Source organism: Aquarana catesbeiana, linkage group LG07 (assembly GCF_042186555.1).
Source record: "Aquarana catesbeiana isolate 2022-GZ linkage group LG07, ASM4218655v1, whole genome shotgun sequence".
NCBI lineage: Eukaryota > Metazoa > Chordata > Amphibia > Anura > Ranidae > Aquarana > Aquarana catesbeiana.
Window position 1 is genome coordinate 109,543,356 of NC_133330.1, and position 21,395 is coordinate 109,564,750.

At 42.8% G+C, this 21,395-nt stretch overlaps 1 protein-coding gene across 3 annotated transcripts in view; it reads left to right on the forward strand.

The window, feature by feature from the left end:
* The window catches only part of TOM1 (target of myb1 membrane trafficking protein), a 532,535-nt gene that overhangs the window by 126,290 nt on the left and 384,850 nt on the right, over window positions 1–21,395 (forward strand). For all 3 annotated transcript variants that reach the window (XM_073592626.1, XM_073592625.1, XM_073592627.1), the window contains exon 4: window positions 11,193–11,342. In XM_073592626.1, the coding sequence (XP_073448727.1) occupies window positions 11,193–11,342 (150 nt within the window). The remainder of the gene's footprint in view (window positions 1–11,192; window positions 11,343–21,395) is intronic.

Below are 21,395 nucleotides of genomic sequence, written 5' to 3' on the forward strand. Positions count from 1 at the left end.
TTCATGAATTAGTGGGCTATTTTCCGTGCAAAAAGTGCACAGTGTGCCAATATAACATCAGTGGTAGACATAAAACACTTGAATTTCGGTCAAATGTGACTAATAAAACATACCCAATTAAAATGTTCTGCACATGTGCAACTAAGCATGTTTACCTTATCACCTGCCCTTGTGGAAAACATTATGTGGGCCGTACCACTCGGACCTTTTCCACTTGGGTAGGGGAACATGTGGCAAAAATCATTGGCGGCGATACCAAACATACGGTCCCCAGACACTATAGACAGCATCACGATTGAGATCCGTCTGGAACACAATTTCTTATTATCGATAGATACGTTCCTCCGTGGCGTGGAGGGGCTCTAACCCGTGGTGTATCACAATTGTAAACTCATTGGATATATGAGATCCAGTCCCACTCGCCATTGGGACTCAATGTCGAGTGGGACATTAACGCTTTCATTAACCAATCATAAAATATCATTGCCTTCTTATATCTGTCTTTGATTCATTCCCCTCTGGATCCATTTTACTTTTATTATTTTTAACAATTTTTATTCTTATTTGTTACTGTAAATTATACAGTTTTATCAAATTGTTCCAATTATTAATATTCACAGTATGACCATATGACATATACTGGCCATTTCTGACTTATATTATTTGTTATGATGGACCTTCATGTTGGGCCGTGGATCCTTTTTGAATTGATTATTTCATATAAACAATATTTTCTTTGTAATTTTTCCTTTGGATTTGTACCCCTCTGTATGTGTTTGTTACTATGGTATATATCGAACCATGAGTGCCATGCATATATATAGGGGATCTATCAACCTACATGATATTTAATAGCCAGCAAAGGAGATGTGCCTTATGTGCTGCCCTTATATTAACAATTTTGATTGTATGTTTATGCATATTTTCTACGGTACTGATATACTCCTCAATCAGAAATTCCTTTTGTTTCATTTTTTCCAGTTTGAGAGATTTACAATTAATTCCAGGGCTTCCCCTCTGTCTGTTTTATATATTCTTTTCCCGTTCTCAGACCTGAGATACAGCGTCGTGACGTCATGACGCTTTTCCCTTACTCACACGCTGTTCATAGTATGAGGATGCAGTTCATGCCAGCACCTCCCAGCGAGCCGTGGAGCGCATGACGCTGTGACCCGTGCGCTCCATTCCCTCTGGTTTGGAGTGAGGCTTGGGACGCACGTGGCCGGCGTCATTTTGCTGATACCCGGAAGTCACATTAGGGACGCTGTGACCCGTGCATTCCATCCCATCTATCTGAGAGTGAGGTTTGGGACGCGCGCGGCCGGCGCCATCTTGCTGATACTCGGAAGTCGCCCTAATCGAGCCACGGTTCAACATGGGGGCCCTTTAGTATATATAATGGCAATGTTTGGGGTGGTGCAGCACCCCAGATGATGTCCCCTAGGATGAAACGCGTCGGGGCTAACTGTTGACACCACCATCATTGCCAGAGATTTGCATTTTAACAAGCGCTGTTTTTTTCTTCTAAAATGTGGGTGTTTTTACCTTCAATAAACGAGTTTTAAATTGTCTATACAGTATCACGCTATGTATCTTTACATTTTTTCTATATACAAATCGGATGCCTGAGTGGATCTATCCCATATACTATATATAATATTCGCAAGCACCTGGGCCACCTGGATTAACGCTTACGCAGTACAGATACCATCGTGGATCCCCACAGTTACAAGCTAGATTGACCCAGTGGGTGTACACCCATCTGTGTCCAATCTTTCCGGTAAGCCCCCAATTTAACCACTTGCCGACCGCCTAACGTAGATATACGTCGGCAGAGTGGCACGGGCAGGCAGAATCACGTATATATACGTGATCTGCCTCCTGCGGGCGGGGGGTCCGATCGGACCCCCCCCCGGTGCCAGCGGCGGTCGGCATCTGACTGGGAGCGTCGGGAGGCGAGGGGGAGACCATCCGATCGTGGCCCCCCCCTCGCGATCGCTCCCAGCCAATGGGAATCCTCCTCTGCCTGTGTGTAGTTTCACACAGGCAGAGGATGTGATGTCATCTCTCCTCGGTCTGGCAGTTTCCGTCCAGCGCCGAGGAGAGAAGACATGTAAGTGCACACAACACAAACACACACAGTAGAACATGCCAGGCATACCTTACACCCCCGATCCCCCCCCGATCGCCCCCCGATCCCCCCCCAATCACCCCCCCCCCCCCCGTCACAAACTGACATTAGCAGTTTTTTTTTTTTTTTTTTTTTTTTTTCTGATTACTGCATAGTGTCAGTTTGTGACAGTTACAGTGTTAGGGCAGTGAGTGTTAGGCCCCCTTTAGGTCTAGGATACCCCCCTAACCCCCCCTAATAAAGTTTTAACCCCTTGATCACCCCCTGTCACCAGTGTCACTAAGCGATCATTTTTCTGATCGCTGTATTAGTGTCGCTGGTGACGCTAGTTAGTGAGGTAAATATTTAGGTTTGCCGTCAGCGTTTTATAGCGACAGGGACCCCCATATACTACCTAATAAATGTTTTAACCCCTTGATTGCCCCCTAGTTAACCCTTTCACCACTGATCACCGTATAACTGTTACGGGTGACGCTGGTTAGTTTGTTTATTTTTTATAGTGTCAGGGCACCCGCCGTTTATTACCGAATAAAAGTTTAGCCCCCTGATCGCCCGGCGGTGATATGCGTCGCCCCAGGCAGCGTCAGATTAGCGCCAGTAGCGCTAACACCCACGCACGCAGCATACGCCTCCCTTAGTGGTATAGTATCTGTACGGATCAATATCTGATCCGATCAGATCTATACTAGCGTCCCCAGCAGTTTAGGGTTCCCAAAAACGCAGTGTTAGCGGGATCAGCCCAGATACCTGCTAGCACCTGCGTTTTGCCCCTCTGCCCGGCCCACCCAAGTGCAGTATCGATCGATCACTGTCACTTACAAAACACTAAACGCATAACTGCAGCGTTCGCAGAGTCAGGCCTGATCCCTGCGATCGCTAACAGTTTTTTTGGTAGCGTTTTGGTGAACTGGCAAGCACCAGCCCCAAGCAGTGTCAGGTTAGCGCCAGTACCGCTAACACCCACGCACGCAGCATACGCCTCCCTTAGTGGTATAGTATCTGATCGGATCAATATCTGATCCGATCAGATCTATACTAGCGTCCCCAGCAGTTTAGGGTTCCCACAAACGCAGTGTTAGCGGGATCAGCCCAGATACCTGCTAGCACCTGCGTTTTGCCCCTCCGCCCGGCCCAGCCCAGCCCACCCAAGTGCAGTATCGATCGATCACTGACACTTACAAAACACTAAACGCATAACTGCAGCGTTCACAGAGTCAGGCCTGATCCTTGCGATTGCTAACAGTTTTTTTGGTAGCGTTTTGGTGAACTGGCAAGCACCAGCGGCCTAGTACACCCCGGTCGTAGTCAAACCAGCACTGCAGTAACACTTGGTGACGTGGCGAGTCCCATAAGTGCAGTTCAAGCTGGTGAGGTGGCAAGCACAAGTAGTGTCCCGCTGCCACCAAAAAGACAAACACAGGCCCGTCGTGCCCATAGTGCCCTTCCTGCTGCATTCGCCAATCCTAATTGGGAACCCACCGCTTCTGCAGCGCCCGTACTTCCCCCATTCACATCCCCAACCAAATGCAGTCGGCTGCATGAGAGGCATTTTCTTTATGTCCTCCCGAGTACCCCTACCCAACGAACCCCCAAAAAAGATGTCGTGTCTGCAGCAAGCGCGGATATAGGCGTGACACCCGCTATTATTGTCCCTTCTGTCCTGACAATCCTGGTCTTTGCATTGGTGAATGTTTTGAACGCTACCATACACTAGTTGAGTATTAGCGTAGGGTACAGCATTGCACAGACTAGGCACACTTTCACAGGGTCTCCCAAGATGCCATCGCATTTTGAGAGACCCGAACCTGGAACCGGTTACAGTTATAAAAGTTAGTTACAAAAAAAGTGTAAAAAAAAAAAAAAAAAAAAAAAAAAAAACACATACAAAAATATAAAATAAAAAAAAATAGTTGTCGTTTTATTGTTCTCTCTCTCTCTATTCTCTCTCTATTGTTCTGCTCTTTTTTACTGTATTCTATTCTGCAATGTTTTATTGTTATTATGTTTTATCATGTTTGCTTTTCAGGTATGCAATTTTTTATACCTTACCGTTTACTGTGCTTTATTGTTAACCATTTTTTTGTCTTCAGGTACGCCATTCACGACTTTGAGTGGTTATACCAGAATGATGCCTGCAGGTTTAGGTATCATCTTGGTATCATTCTTTTCAGCCAGCGGTCGGCTTTCATGTAAAAGCAATCCTAGCGGCTAATTAGCCTCTAGACTGCTTTTACAAGCAGTGGGAGGGAATGCCCCTCCCCCCCAACGTCTTCCGTGTTTTTCTCTGGCTCTCCTGTCTCAACAGGGAACCTGAAAATGCAGCCGGTGATTCAGCCAGCTGACCATAGAGCTGATCAGAGACCAGAGTGGCTCCAAACATCTCTATGGCCTAAGAAACCGGAAGCTACGAGCATTTTATGACTTAGATTTCGCCGGATGTAAACAGCGCCATTGGGAAATTGGGAAAGCATTTTATCACACCGATCTTGGTGTGGTCAGATGCTTTGAGGGCAGAGGAGAAATCTAGGGTCTAATAGACCCCAATTTTTGCAAAAAAGAGTACCTGTCACTACCTATTGCTATGATAGGGGATATTTACATTCCCTGAGATAACAATAAAAATGATTAAAAAAAAAAAAATGAAAGGAACAGTTTAAAAATAAGATAAAAAAATAATAATAATAAAGAAAAAAAAAAAAAAAAAAAGCACCCCTGTCCCCCCTGCTCTCGCGCTAAGGCGAACGCAAGCGTCGGTCTGGCGTCAAATGTAAACAGCAATTGCACCATGCATTTGAGGTATCGCCGCGAAGGTCAGATCGAGGGCAGTAAGTTTAGCAGTAGACCTCCTCTGTAAATCTAAAGTGGTAACCTGTAAAGGCTTTTAAAGGCTTTTAAAAATGTATTTAGTTTGTCGCCACTGCACGTTTGTGCGCAATTTTAAAGCATGTCATGTTTGGTATCCATGTACTCGGCCTAAGATCATCTTTTTTATTTCATCAAACATTTGGGCAATATAGTGTGTTTTAGTGCATTAAAATGTAAAAAAGTGTGTTTTTTCCCCAAAAAATGCGTTTGAAAAATCGCTGCGCAAATACTGTGTGAAAAAAAAAAATGAAACACCCACCATTTTAATCTGTAGGGCATTTGCTTTAAAAAAAATATATAATGTTTGGGGGTTCAAGGTAATTTTCTTGCAAAAAAAAAATATTTTTTTATGTAAACAATAAGTGTCAGAAAGGGCTTTGTCTTCAAGTGGTTAGAAGTGTGGGTGATGTGTGACATAAGCTTCTAGATGTTGTGCATAAAATGCCAGGACAGTTCAAAACCCCCCCAAATGACCCCATTTTGGAAAGTAGACACCCCAAGCTATTTGCTGAGAGTCATGTTGAGTCCATGGAATAATTTATATTGTGACACAAGTTGCGGGAAAGAGACAATTTTTTATTTTTTTTATTTTTTTTTGCGCAAAGTTGTCACTAAATGATATATTGCTCAAACATGCCATGGGAATATGTGAAATTACACCCCAAAATACATTCTGCTGCTTCTCCTGAGTATGGGGATACCACATGTGTGAGACTTTTTGGGAGCCTAGCCGCGTACGGGACCCCGAAAACCAAGCACCGCCTTCAGGCTTTCTAAGGCCGTAAATTTTTGATTTCACTCTTCACTGCCTATCACAGTTTCGGAGGCCATGGAATGCCCAGGTGGCAAAAAAACCCCCCAAATGACCCCATTTTGGAAAGTAGACACCCCAAGCTATTTGATGAGAGGTATAGTGAGTATTTTGCAGACCTCACTTTTTGTCACAAAGTTTTGAAAATTGAAAAAAGAAAAAAAAAAATTTTTTTTTCTCGTCTTTCTTTATTTTCAAAAACAAATGAGAGCTGCAAAATACTCACCATGCCTCTCAGCAAATAGCTTGGGGTGTCTACTTTCCAAAATGGGGTCATTTGGGGGGGGTTTGTGCCACCTGGGCATTCCATGGCCTCCGAAACTGTGATAGGCAGTGAGGAGTAAAATCAAAAATGTACGCCCTTAGAAATCCTGAAGGCAGTGCTTGGTTTTCGGGGCCCCGTACGCGGCTAGGCTCCCAAAAAGTCCCACACATGTGGTATCCCCATACTCAGGAGAAGCAGCTAAATGTCTTTTGGGGTGCAATTCCACATATGCCCATGGCCTGTGTGAGCAATATATCATTTAGTGACAACTTTGTGCAAAAAAAAAAAAAAAAAAAAAAAATTTGTCACTTTCCCGCAACTTGTGTCAAAATATAAAACATTCCATGGACTCAACATGCCTCAAAGCAAATAGCTTGGGGTGTCTACTTTCCAAAATGGGGTCATTTGGGGGGGTTTTATGTCATCTGGGCATTTTATGGCCTTCAAAACTGTGATAGGTAGTGAGGAGTAAAATCAAAAATGTACGCCCTTAGAAATCCTGAAGGCAGTGATTGGTTTTCGGGGCCCCGTACGCGGCTAGGCTCCCAAAAAGTCCCACACATGTGGTATCCCCATACTCAGGAGAAGCAGCTAAATGTATTTTGGGGTGCAATTCCACATATGCCCATGGCCTGTGTGAGCAATATATCATTTACTGACAACTTTTTGTAAATTTTTTTTTTTTTTTTTTTTTTTTTGTCATTGTTCAATCACTTGGGACAAAAAAAATGAATATTCAATGGGCTCAACATGCCTCTCAGCAAATTCCTTGGGGTGTCTACTTTCCAAAATGGGGTCATTTGTGGGGGTTTTGTACTGCCCTGCCATTTTAGCACCTCAAGAAACGACATAGGCAGTCATAAATTAAAGGCTGTGTAAATTCCAGAAAATGTACCCTAGTTTGTAGACGCTATAACTTTTGCGCAAACCAATAAATATACACTTATTGACATTTTTTTTACCAAAGACATGTGGCCGAATACATTTTGGCCTAAATGTATGACTAAAATTGAGTTTATTGGATTTTTTTTAGAACAAAAAGTAGAAAATATCATTTTTTTTCAAAATTTTCGGTCTTTTTCCGTGTATAGCGCAAAAAATAAAAACGGCAGAGGTGATCAAATACTATCAAAAGAAAGCTCTATTTGTGGGAAGAAAAGGACGCAAATTTCGTTTGGGTACAGCATTGCATGACCGCGCAATTAGCAGTTAAAGCGACGCAGTGCCGAATTGTAAAAAGTGCTCTGGTCAGGAAGGGGGTAAAACCTTCCGGGGCTGAAGTGGTTAAGAGGTGGTGGATCTTCTGTCAACACACACATAAAGCTTCTTCACAATTTTTTGGTGCTATATATTCTTTAAGGACTTTCTTACACTTACCCTTTTTTTGAAGATTGTATGATATCACTAGCACTTTTCTTTACACTATGGACTTAATGTGTACTGGTTCCTAAGGATTGTTATACACATTTATGTATCATATACATTATGTTAAACTATATACATGATCACTGATTATGTTTACAACTGTTAGTGCTACACTTTTCTTTATTTATCTGGCTTTGAAAACCTGAGCCTCCGGGTTAAAGAATTGTCCTGTCAGGATTCAATCTGACAATGCCACGGCTGTGGCTCACATCAATCATCAAGGGGACACCAAGAGTCTCTCAGCTCAGAGAGAGGTGAACCATATTCTAACTTGGGCAGAAAAGAATGTCCCATGCCTATCGGCAGTTTTCATCCCAGGAGTAGAGAATTGGCACGCGGACTACTTGAGTCGCCAACAGTTATTGCCAGGGGAATGGTCTCTTCACCCCGTCTTTTGGGCCCTTTGCCAAAGATGGGGGACTCCGGACGTAGATCTTCTAGAGTCCAGACTCAACATGAAGTTAGTCAACTTTGTGTCCAGGACAAGGGACCCATTCGCATGCGGAACAGATGCGTTAGTGACCCAGTGGGATCAGTTCTCACTGATCTATGCATTCCCCCCCTATTCAGTTGCTGCCACGACTTCTTTGCAGGATCAAGCTGGAAAGAAAGCCGGTAATTTTATTAGCACCAGCGTGGCCCAGAAGGTCATGGTACGCAGAAATCGTAAACATGGCAGTGGAGGGTCTATGGCCCCTCCCACTAAGGCCAGACTTGCTTTCACAGGGGCCGATATTCCATCCTACTTTACTAACGCTAAATTTAACGGCCTGGTTATTGAAACCCACATTCTGAAGAAACGTGGGCTTTCCAGATCAGTTATCTCACCTTTGATTAATGCAAGGAAGCCAGCTTCCAGAACTATATATTATAGAGTTTGGAAGGCTTATGTTTCCTGGTGTGAATCCAAGGGTTGGCACCCTCGGAGATATATCATAGGCAGGATTCTTGCCTTTCTACATTTAGGCATAGAGATGAAGTTGGCCCTGGGTACTATTAAGGGCCAAGTCTCAGCCTTATCGATTTTATTTCAAAGACCGCTTGCTACGCATTATTTGGTCCGGGGTTTTATGTAAGGGGTGATGCAGATTAATCCGCCAATTAAAACACCCTTGAGCCCTTGGGACTAGTTTTGTCAGTGTTACAAAAACAGCCTTTTGAACCGATACAGCATATTCCCTTAGTCCTTCTGACAAAGAAACTGGCGTTTTTGGTTGCTATATCCTCAGAAAGGAGGGTTTCGGAATTGGCTGCTCTTTCTTGTAAAGAGCCATATTTGATTATTCATGAGGACAGAGTGGTATTAAGCCCTCGTCCAGGCTTTTTGACAAAAGTAGTTTCAGGTTTTCACCTGAACCAAGATATTGTCCTGCCATCGTTTTTTTCCAAAACCATGTTTCAGGGAAGAAAAGTCACTACATTGTCTTGATGTGGGGAGAGCAGTGAAAATCTATTTAAAGGCAACTGCTCAGATTCGTAATACTGTCTTATTTATTCTGCCAGAAGGTCCTAAGAAAGGACAGGCAGTGTTGAAATCCACTGTCGCTAAGTGGATTCGGCAAGTTATTATTCAAACTTATGATTTAAAGGGTAAGATTCTCCTTTTTTAAGTCAAGGCGCACTCTACCAGAGCGGTTAGTGCTTCTTGGGCAGTGCGTCACCAGGCCTCCATGGCTCAGATCTGCAAGGCCGCAACTTGGTCTTCAGTGCATACATTCACAAAATGTTATCAAGTGGATGTAAGGAGGAATGAGGATATCGCCTTTGGGCGCAGTGTGCTGCAGGCAGCAGTATAAATCCTCAGGTGTGGGGTTGCCCTATGGGTTGTGTCTCCCTCCCCTCAAGTAGCATTGCTATGGGATGTCCAATTAAGTAATTAAAGTGGCTGTAAACCCGAAATTTTTTTTTTTTAATGTCATTATGGTAGAGTATAAGATTTTCTATCATTTGAGCCCAGTCTTGCCACAGAGTTAATCCAGCTCTGAGCAATCCTCTTTTATTGTTCAGTGAGAGAAATCTTGACAAACAGAGAAAAACCTTGTCAAATCCTCCCCCTTGCTGTGAGTGACAGGTGATTTTACATATCTCGTGCACTAGCCTAAGCCTAACTTCCTGTATTGGGTATACCAGTGTCAACACCTGAAGGTGGCCCATAACCCATTTAAGTAATTACTTAAGGCTCTGTACTCCAAGAAAAGGATTTTACAGGTAAGCTGTTATAAAAATCCTGTTTTTCCATGCAAAGCAGGTAGATCATGGCTGGTGGGAGAGATAAGCAGGGTGTTGTACATGGCTTCCTGAAAACCTGACCGCTCTCTCGCCTAAGTACTCCTCTCACAATATCTTTCCTTGATGGGTGGATGTCAGTCTGAAGGAATGGGCATTCCTGAGCAGGCTACTTTTGTGTGCAAACCACTCCAGCTAATGCTCACATGTAATCTTGAGACTCAATGATTGAAAGAACTATATGAAAGGGGCAGGTCAGACGGTAAGGCTGGTTTTCTTTTAGATGATTTGTCTGGTTTTCCTTTTTTTTTGTTTTTTTTGCCCAACGTGTTGGTGGCACTGCTTTGGGACATCTCAGTGGCGTCCTTCAATGAACTCACTGTAAAATCCTTTTCAATGTTTTTTTTTTTCGGAGGACCCAGCACCTGCTGCCCCTGTGTTTGGATTTTTATTTTTTTGCACTGCTGTGTCACTGTCTTCACAGAATAGGGGTTTTGGTTACCAACAGGGGCTGTCACAGAGTTGCATTTTGTTTCCAAGGTGTACCTAGCATCCTACTCCTGCAGGTGGTATTACACACAATGATCTAAAGCAGAGCTATGTCATCCCGTGAATACAAAAGAAAAAGTCTTGACTCATTCAGGATTTACTATTGACTTTATTGCCACCGATTCCCCTCGCTTCCTGGCCAAGTGACTGCTGTGAAACAGAATAGGAAGATGGGGGGAATCTTCCCACAAGGGATGCCGACAACATTTAAAACCTTAAACAGGTTCTAACAATGCCTCACTCAGTTTAAAAAAAAAAAACTTGTTTTGGCTAGAGAAGGACTTTAAAGCAAACCAGGTGTCATGTATACTGTACTTTCATGTGACGTGATTGCTTGCTAATGTATATTAATAACACTTGGGTATTATGCAACTGGTCTTGTTCTGAGCAAACAAGGAAAAGCCACACACTCTGACTGCTCCATACGTGTTTAAAACTTGGCTGGCTAAATGACAGTCGCCATCTATGGCCAAGTCCCAGCAATGTATTTCACCCTAATGGACCTAATTGTAGAACACCGGTGGTCTTTTCCTGAACTATACAAAAAGGCTTACTACATATGACTACAGTTGCTGAGTGTGGATTGATATTCTACTTGCTAACATTGCATGCAGTCACTCTCTGGTGCTTTTTAAAATAAATAAATAAAACTCACATTGTGGCCACTCTACAAGTAACACTGCTAGGTGACTAACTTGCCACATAGTTGTGAATGAAACCTGTTATCTGAAAACCTGTTCTCTGCAAACCATATCAGCAAGTTGTATAAAAACAGATATAAGTGAACACTTTCCCCACAGCATTTTTACTTTAGAGTTCTTTGGATTACAAAATTATCTATCTTTTAGATGCAAATTTATCAATCCTAGCTTAAAGCTATATACATATTAACCTTTTTACCACAAAACTCTCTCCTTCAGGCACTCGAGACATGTGTGAAGAACTGTGGCCACAGGTTTCACGTTTTAGTCGCCAGTCAAGAATTTGTTGAGGGTGTGCTTGTGAAAACTATCCTTCCCAAAAACAACCCTCCAACCATAATTCATGATAAAGTGCTCAACCTTATTCAGGTAAGGCAAAACATCCAATGAAACGATCTGGAACTATTCATGCTTTTTGTTTATGGTACAGTAATTCATGTGGACACAGCTTGTTCTTTTTAAAGAAATGTCATACAGATTTGTGCTGCAGTTGAAATCTGCAGAGGGTGTACACTGTGCATGCTGAATGTGATTGTAGAAACTGGAGTATCTCCCTAAACTTTGGTTCATATTGTCTTTATTCATTTTTTTTTTCTTTTTTTCACTAAAAAAACTGCAATAACTTTTACATTGCACTTCAAATATTTGTATTAAAGCCTAAATGCAGTCAAAATTAAAAACGAAAAATCAGCAAGCAAAAAGGACTTAACCTGCAGTCAGGGTGTGTCCCTTGTGCAGATTCCTCTTCATATGGTAGTAATCCTCCTCTGTCCTGCCCCCCCACCCCTGCCACCGTTATCTCCTGGTGTGGTGGTGGTCAATACAAAGTGGCGGCTGGGTTTTTTTTTTGGGAGGGTGGGCGGCAAACACCCCCCCCCCCCCCAGTCCACCGGCGGCTTATACTCATACTCATTCACTATTGTCACACAACTGGGTGGGCTCGCAGTGCACTGCGCCCCGAGCCCATCCTTTTTGGAAGCCTATTAGAGCCTCCTGACTCTAATTACGTGCTTAAAAAAAAATCATGGAATCCATGCGTCCGGTGCCCTGCATGTAGATTAGGGGGCCGGATGCATGGCTGGGGGGACGGAGCCCTTGCGCTCCTAATGGACGGGCCACCACTTTTAATACAGCTAAAGCCTAGTACACAGGGGCAGAATGTCTGACGGCATCGGCCGGCTCAGTAGGAACTGTCCAACATTTGGCCTGTGCATACTGAAGCCATTTGGACCTTTCCAAGCCACAATCCCAGGTGCACACAATCCGAAGTATATATCTATATGAATCGGTGGATTTGTAATGGACTCAACACACCCACATTTTCGTGAAAGAGGTCATTCTACCTTGGGTGATATAGTTAGTCTAGTTAAAAAGACACAAGTCCATCTAGTTCAGACAATAAAAGGGGGGGGGGGGGGGGGGAGAATTACCATCTTGTATACACAATAGTATGCCCACAGTTGATCCAAAGGAAGGCAAAGCATGATCCAATTTGCTCTAGCAGGGGAAAAAATTCCTTCCTGATCCCCCAAGAGGCAATCAGATATTCCCTGGATCACCTTTACCTATAAATGTTGGTATACAGTTTATATTGTGTACATTCAAGAAAGCATCCAGGCCTTTTTTTAAAGCAATCTCATTTTCACAGCTCTTACTGTGAAGAAGCCTGTCTGTATTTGGAGATTAAACCGGAGCTCCATCCAAACAGGAGAAGCTCTGCTTGTCAGTTGCCACATTTGGCACCTTTTGGAGGGGGGTGGATACCTGGTTTTGACAGGTACCCAATCCCACTTCTGGATCAGTTCGCCACGGCAAAGTAAGCCGTAGAAATTGATGAAGAGTGTCTGAACAGCAATTTTCAAGTCTTGCCACAGATTCTCAATTGGATTTAGGTCGTGACTTTGACTGGGCCATTCTAACACATGAATATGCTTTGATCTAAACCATTCTGTTGTAGCTCTGGCTGTAGTTTTGGGGTCCTTCTGCTAGAAGGTGAGCTGCTGCCCCAGTCAAGTCTTTTGCAGACTCTTAACAGGTTTTCTCCTAAGATTGCCCTGTATTTGGCTCCATCCATCTTCACATCAACTCTGACCAGCTTCCCTGTCCCTGTTGAAGAAAAGCATCCCCATAACATGATGCTGCCCCAACCATGTTTCACGGTGGTGATGGTGTGTTCAGGGTGATGTGCAGCGTTAGTTTTCCGCCACACATAGTGTTTTGCTTTTAGGCTAAAAAGTTCAATTTTGGTCTCATCTGACCAGAGCACCTTCTTCTTCCACATGTTGCTGTGTCCCCCACATGGCTTATTGCAAACTCCAAACAAGACTTCTTATGGCTTTCTTTCTTCTTGCCCTTTTTCCATAAAGGCCATATTTGTGGAGTGCACGACTAATAGTTGTCCTGTGGACAGATTTTCCCATCTGAGCTGTGGATCTCTGCAGCTCCTCCAGAGTTACCATGGGCCTCTTGGCTGCTTCTATGAGTAATGCTCTCCTTGCCCAGCCTGTCAGTTTAGGTGGACGGCCACGTCTTGATAGGTTTGCAGTTGTGCCGTTCTCTTTCCATTTTCAGATGATGGATTGAACAGTGCTCTGTGAGATGTTCAAAGCTTGGGATATTTTGTTATAACCTAACCCTGCTTTTAACTTCTCCACAACTTTATCCCTGACCAGTCTGGTGTGTTCCTTGGATTTCATGATGCTGTTTTTTCACTAAGGTTCTCTAACAAACTTCTGAGGGCTTCACAGAACAGCTGAATTTATACTAAGATGAAATTGCACATAGCTGGACTGCTACTATTTACTAATTAGGTGACTTCTGAAGGCAATTGGTTCCAATAGATTTTAGTTTGGGGTATTGGAGTAAAGGGGGCTGAATACAAATACACCAGACAACTTTGAAAAGCATTTATGATTTTCCTTCCGCTGCACAATTACGTGCTACTTTGTGTTAGTCGATCGCATAAAATCCCAATAAAATGCATTTACGTTTTTGATTGTAACATAACAAAACGTGGAAAATTTCAAGGGGTATGAATACTTTTTTCAAGGCATGTGTGTTCTTAGCCCTCCCAAGTGCATAACTTTTTAATAGCATTAAACCTCATTTGCCACAGTTGCCCAATTAAACAGTGCATCCATTTTGGCTTGTGAGTTATTCCTCTGCATAGCTTGGTTTTATCTGCAAAGACTCAAATGGTACTTTTAATCCCAGACCCTATATCATTTATAAATATATTAAAGATATATGGATCAGTTTTTCCGTCTCCTCAGTCCATTTCCACCCAAGGAACCATTTGCATATGGGGGGGGGCGAGATTTGAACCAATGTGCCGGAACACATAATCTAGCCGAACTGATCATATGAGCAGTCAGCGGTTTATAGTAGTTCCATGGAAAAGGAAAAAGGGAAGGGAGGCGCACCTAGGTGTAGTAGTTAAAAAGCACAATTTATTGCACAAATAGAATGACACTCACAAGATGTAAGTAGATACACGCAGGTTCATTAAATGGATAGTCATACTCTGTGGAGCTGTCGTATACTCTGTCCGGGGTCCAAGTGGCTGTACAGGAAAGAGCTGGGATGCAGGAAGCGTTCAGGAAGTCAAGCTGGCCGTCGTGGACCACACAGCAAGAAGTGACGTCACCGGATGGGTAGGCCCGGATGGTGGAGAGGAAGAAACAAGTCTCTGGCTACGTGCTCAGAGCGTACAGCTTCTTCTACTGGCCTGCTGCACCAAGGAGGTTGCAGCTTAAGTACACACTGCGTGACTGCCTACGGCAGTGAGACTGCAATGGCCAGCAGACCTTGGGCAATAGTTAAATCATAATAAAAATAAGTATTACAGTACATTATACAGCATACATAAGAATTAAAAAGGATAAAAACTTTACAAATATATGATTACTAAAGAAGGAGCCAATACACAACTGGACAAGGTAGGGGATATACGGTATATATTATATCAACCTGAATGTAGCAGTAATTAAAAAAAGAAAATATAACCTGTCAAACAAGATCTTATCGTGTATAGTGAGGTAAAAGTACCCATGATTACTTACTATCTGTAAACCACCACCCTAAGGCAAGGATGTGAATCATGCGATATCTAAAATATGTGGGACCATGAGGGTCCGCTGAAAAAAATTGAGGGATATATGGTGAGAATTGTAATGTTACAAAATTAAATATTACAAAAATGGTGTGGCTCTCATTTTCCTCATTTAAACCCCCCCCCCCCATCCAGAAAGTCTCCTGCTGGCATAAACGTTTGAAACGTTCTGCTGCGGGAAGGCTGTGCGGAATTGCCTCAATAATCCATACCATGAGACTGATTGCGGATTGTTGGTGCTTTTCCAGGAAATGTCTGGGAACGATATGTCTGTCACAGCCTTCTTCGATGAAGCGTCTATGCTCACCGAAACGCTTGCGAAGAGTGTGGATAGTCCTGCTCACATAGAATTGACCACATGGACAAGTCGGGCAGAACAAATTCGGTGGTACAGTTGTGAAATTCTTTAATCGCTTAGGTAAAACTCTTTGGCCATGCTCCACGAACTGGCAGGTTGAACTTAATTTTTTACGGCATTGAAACATGCCCACCAAAGGGATCAGGGGAATGTAATTGCTGTGAGTAGGGGGGTACTGTTTGACTTTACTGGGTGCGATTTTATATTTTTAGTCCTCCGATAGGACACTTTCGTTTGAGTGAGGGCGGGCTGCAAGACGGGGTCCTCAAGTAAAATGGACCAATGTCTAGACAAAATGCTCTCCATATTTTTATATTTATTGTGAAATTGGGTGGTGAATCGCATGGGCTGAGGTTCTGAATTCCTGACTGATTTCAGGGAGGGATGTTTTAGATATTGCTAGAAAGCATCAGGCACCAACGAAGATGGATACCCTTTCTCTGAATTTTTTTTTTTACTGAGAAGCTCACCCTGTGTGTGGAAATCCACATCCCTCATACAATTTTTGCAAATTCTGTGGAATTGGCTTTTGAGAATGTTATGGATCTATTTTGGATGGTGGCAACTCCAAAAATGGAGAAAGGCGTTTCCGGCAGTGGGTTTAACAAAATTATTAGCATATATGGTTGGATCATCATGAGAGTTCCCAGTCCAAAATGGCTATTCAATCCGGATTGGTGACATGGGTAAAGGAGATTCCTAAGGAATTTTTATTGCAATGCTGTACAAACTGGTCAACACTATCCAAGGAACCGTCCCAAATGATCGCTTTATCGTTAATATAGTGACCATAGAAAATAAGAACAGCGAAAAGGTTGTTGTGGGTGATCTATTGTAACTCCCAAAAACCCATGGCTAAATTGGCATAGCTCTGGGCAAAGTTCGCCCCCATAACTGTGCCATTGCACTGTAAGTAAAATTCACCATCAAACTCAAAATAGATGTGATGGAAGCAAAAATGTGTTGCCTCTAGTATGAATTGGTCTTGCCTGGGGTTGACCAAGGAGTCCTTCGCCAAGAAGTGTTCTACAGCCCTAAGGCCTACCTTGTGGAGTATGAACATGTATAGAGACGACACGTCCAGAGAGAACCACCTGTATGTTGGTTTTTAATTGAGGTAGAAGCATATCTAGGAGGTGTGGTGTACCACCTTTGATGTGAGAGGGTAGGTTCTGAGCCAAAGGTTGAAGGAGCCTATCAACATATACCGAGAATCCACTTGTGACACTTTCCATAGAGGCCACAGTTGGTCGTCCTGGTGGGGGCTGTAATCCTTGAAGTGACGTTTATTGGTACATCAGAGTGACAAAAAACAATAAAGTTGACGTGTTTCGGCAATAGCCTTAGTCGTAGCTAGTTTAAAACAGATATGGCAAAATATATATATATACTCACATACACACATGCAAACTCCATCTCTACAAAATTGGCCTATCAAGTTGGTGTCACAGAAAATTAACATATTTAATTGATACCACCAATTATTCAAGTGGTTAGTGACTACACCTGTTTTTAGCCAGCATGAGAAGAGGGAGAGGAAAGAAAGGCAATATAAAAAGTTATTTTTATACCACCCCCATCAAATCATTCTGTGCAGCTATTTCCTTTTGTACCACCACCCCCTCCCTTTAGAATGTAAGCTCTACGAGCAGGGCCCTCCTGTACCTTTTCTATTGAACTGTACTGTAATTGTGTTGTCCCCCTTATACATTGTAAAGCGCTGCGTAAACTGTTGGCGCTATATAAATCTCGTATAATAATATTAATAATAATTTTGTTGAGCCAAAAAGTAATGTGTGGAAAAAATGCTACATGGGATATTGAGACCTTATTACCCCAAGGGAGAAATATATTCCTTAAAGGAAAATGTTCAAAGTGTTCAAATAAAATACTATGTGGTAGCAACAAAATCTAAAGTCAAGATTAATGGCAGGATCAAAAGAAGAAAAAGAAAAAAAAAAAGGGGGGGGGAGAGGGGGGGATTCAGTTGATGGTGGGATCAAAAAAGGATGCAATTTATGGCAGGATCAGAGAAGAGGGGGATTGGATTTATGGCAGGATCACAAAAAAGGGGGTTGAATCTATGGCAGAAAAAAAAAAAAGGGGGGGGGGGGAAGGGGGATGAAATAAAAGACAGAATCAGGAAAAAGGAATACAATTTATAACAGGATCAAAAAAGAGGGATTCAGTTAATAGCAGTAACAAAGAAAAAAGATACAATTAATGAAAAAGGGGGATTCAATCAATGGCGGGATCAAAAAAATGTTTTGCCTATTTTCCTAACCTTCTCCTTTCCTTTTAGTTGGGAAGGAGGAAAAAAAAATATAGAGGGCAGAAAACAAGCACAGAAGGAACATACTGGGACAAAAAGACAAATACTGAAGCAGGTGACAATAAAACTGAAAATGGGATAGGATGATGTCATTTGAGAAATAGATCCACATCCCATCTGTGGTTCATGCCTGTGGGGATACGTGTCCCCAACAGGAAAATCCACTTAACTTCCTGTTCCAGTAGCCTTCTGTGCTTGTCTCCTCCACGTACCGACGTTTTGATTTTTTGAACTGCAGAGAAAGAGAAGGAATCCATGTTACCATCATGTATGAATTTAAAGTGTTTAGATACATTGGATAACCTTCTCTCATTACTATATGCTGCTCTGTTGTAGTGTTCGCTAATCCTTGTGCGAAGGGGCCTAGTGGTGCATCCAACATATTGTAAAATAGGCCCTAACCTTTTTATAAAGATCAGGGGTGAGGGTGGACAACCCTGCCTCATCCCGTTATGGATGGAAAAGGCCTCAGATAAGTAACCATTAACTTAAACTCTATCCAACAGATTTAGAGTACAAGAAAAGGATTCTGTTGCACATCTCTGTGCAGAAGGCAAGACTGCTGCCATGTAATCTGAAGCCACATGATCAAAGGCCTTTGCTGTGTTCATAGACAGGAGAAGGCCCTTCCTTCTAAAGAATTTAGCCCATAGTTTTTTATATCGATTGGCTTTAATATGTTGTCACGTTCCTCCCTTCTGGGGACAGACCGCACTTGGGTAGAAGTGATAAGCAATGGGATGATACTCAGTATCTGATTGGCCAGTATCTGTCTTTCACAGGTATCCTGTTCCCACTTCCGGGAACCTCAGCCACGGGTATTGACTTCACCGCCCAGGCTCCCTCCTCCTTTCCCGGCCGCTAGGCCAGTAGGAGAGGGGAGCGGAGCCTTGCGCATGCACAGTGGGGTTTCCGGCGTCAAGCCGCAAGGTTTCACTGCCGGGTTCCCTTACTCGCAATGGAGGTGGCATACACCCGACAGCTGATGGAAACATCGGCTGCGATGCCGACATCGCTGGACTCCAGGACAGTGAAGTGTCCGATTATTGAGTCAGCAGCTGCAGTATGTGCAGCTGCTGGCTTTTAATTTTTGCAGCGGTGGGCGGACCTCCACTAACTGGGGACCTTGGCCACTTTGAGAAGCACTGATATATATGCCTCCAATAAGTGCAGGGGAAATGGGGTTTTTAGGAAAAGAGTTGAAAGCTCATACAAAATGAGGAACTAAAATTTGTTCAAAATTCTTTTTAATTTTGGACTAAGAGGCTGTCTGGCCCTGGCGTTTTTCTTTCTGCCTCTAAATGCAGATGCAAATCCTATGTGTCCATGCATATATAGGCATTTAGAAGGGTTTAGTGTCAGGTGTTTGGACCCAAGAAAAATCCCACTGCCAGCATGTCCAGGAGTAGTGGCATTTTGACATTTTTATAAAGGCGTCTAATTGTGCGTTAACACTAGAGTTTGTTTTTTAATTTCAGTGATCAGAATAAATGATTTATTCTGGCCAGTGAAATAATTAACACCCAAGTGCTTGACGCGCCAAAACGCGCTACACATGTTTATAAGCGGCAAACGTCTTTCCTGCCAAAACACTGCTGCCAGGAGGAAAGGTATCTAGGAGTGATGACCAAAGTGTCCAGTGTGCATAAGGCTTTAAAGATATTTGTAATTATATCAGGATCAGAATTCGGCCAGCTGAAAAAATCCTAGTCACGTCACATCTTGATAAAGCAGGGCTTCGGAAACACCAAGGGGAAAATTATAGCAAATATTAGCATTCAATATTTGGCAAATCATAATTAAGTACTTGGCTTCTTTGGGAGCTTTGCTGTAAACCTTTTCTCTTACTCTCCTTGTAGTCCCATTGACCAACTTTTTTTTTTTTTTTTTTTTTTCCTGCAGTTTTCCAGTGTGTCTCCTCTCGGTATTTAGCAATGCGCTGCTTCTGTATACCTTTACAGCTGCCCTACAAATAGCCAATGCAAGCACTGAGACAGTCCCCTTCATATATGCCGCCACTTCTGCAGCCCCAGTGCCAACAAATGGGCTGGTCCTTGGCATCTGGCTCCAACATCCTTCATGATCTCCCATGATAGCTTTTATGTTGGTGAAGAGTATTCACTGTTTTACATACAGTAGGCTTTTTTAATAATGTATTTTTAATGTATGTATTACTGCATTCATTGTTACATGAAATAACTTTAAAGACTAGATCTGGTCTACTAAACTTCCAAGTAGTTATTAACAGGTAATTGGAACTTCTCTTGTAATTTACATTTTGTTAAGGTCTCTAGCTTCACTGAATGCTGTTTTCATCATGAAAAATAAAAACGTTACAATTCCAAGGAAAGCTTTCAATGGGAAATTAAGTAATTAAGCTGTGATTATAATGCCAGTGGAATCGGTGCAATGGCCTTTTATGTTAATAAAAAAAAAAAAAAAAAAAAAAAGTATAATTACAAGAACTATTCTGTGCTATGGGCTGTACAAATACATGTTATTTGTATAGAACAGCCAACACTGGAGATTAGCTTGCTAATTGCTTACTTCTATGTATAATTTGTGATTAATTGGAAATGCAGGCTTTGCAGTGCTGCCCAGTGGTTTTGGATTCCTTCTCCTTTTTTATTGTAAGTCTAAAGCGCCAATCAGCTCTCCATGGTCTGGTGGTTTAACACGTGTTTTATTAAAGCGGGGTTCCACCCAAATTTTGAACAATATCTGTATGTATTCTCTTCCTTGCCCAGATGCTGACATTCTGTTTAAAAAAATGTAAATCGCCGTAATTGCCTTTTATTTTTCTATTCTTCTTTGCACTTCCTGGTTCTCCTCCCATGGGAGTAGGCGTGTTTCTAGCCTCTCCCAGACTCCTGGGAGCTAGTCTCAGGCTTCCCAGGATCCCACTGAGCATGTGCGGGAACGAGCGGTAAATGCTGGGAGCACAGCATTCACCACATCCAGGAAATAAATGCTTGTGGGCTTCAAATGCCCACAATGAAGATGGAAACCGCCTGCAGTGAATAATATAAGTTATTCTTTCTGACGAAATCTGACACAGGCAGACATATTACACACAATATGTCAGTATGTAATGCTGAGAAGAAAAGTTTGTGAATGAACTCAAAAAAAAAAAAAAAAAAACGATAGATAGGTGGACCCCCGCTTTAAGGCAGCCGGTTAATTTGAGTGAATCAGAAAATGCATCTGTGCTATTTTTCCGGAAGCACACTGCGTGGCAGTGCATTAACCTGCCTTGCGGTGTACAAAAAGTGTAGCTGCTGACTTTTAATCAGACACTCACCTTTCCCACAGTCCAGCGAAAAAGCCCCGCTCCTCCCTCCCCCTCCTCTCCACGGCATCAGCATTCTTACTGTGGGCGCCCAGTTGTGAAGTCCCAGCCAGGCACGCACTTCACATGCGCGAGCCAAGCTGTGAATGGCCGGGCAATCTTCTGGGATCTGTGACGTTTCCCAGAAGATTGCAGAAGTTACGTTTTTGGGTGGAACTCTGCTTTAAAATTATTCCTTGCGGTGGGGCTAGTTCGAGAGCTAATTGCTAATATAGGTCTAGGATCATTGTTAAACTATATCTACTTACCCAGTTCTCCATGCTGCTAGACTG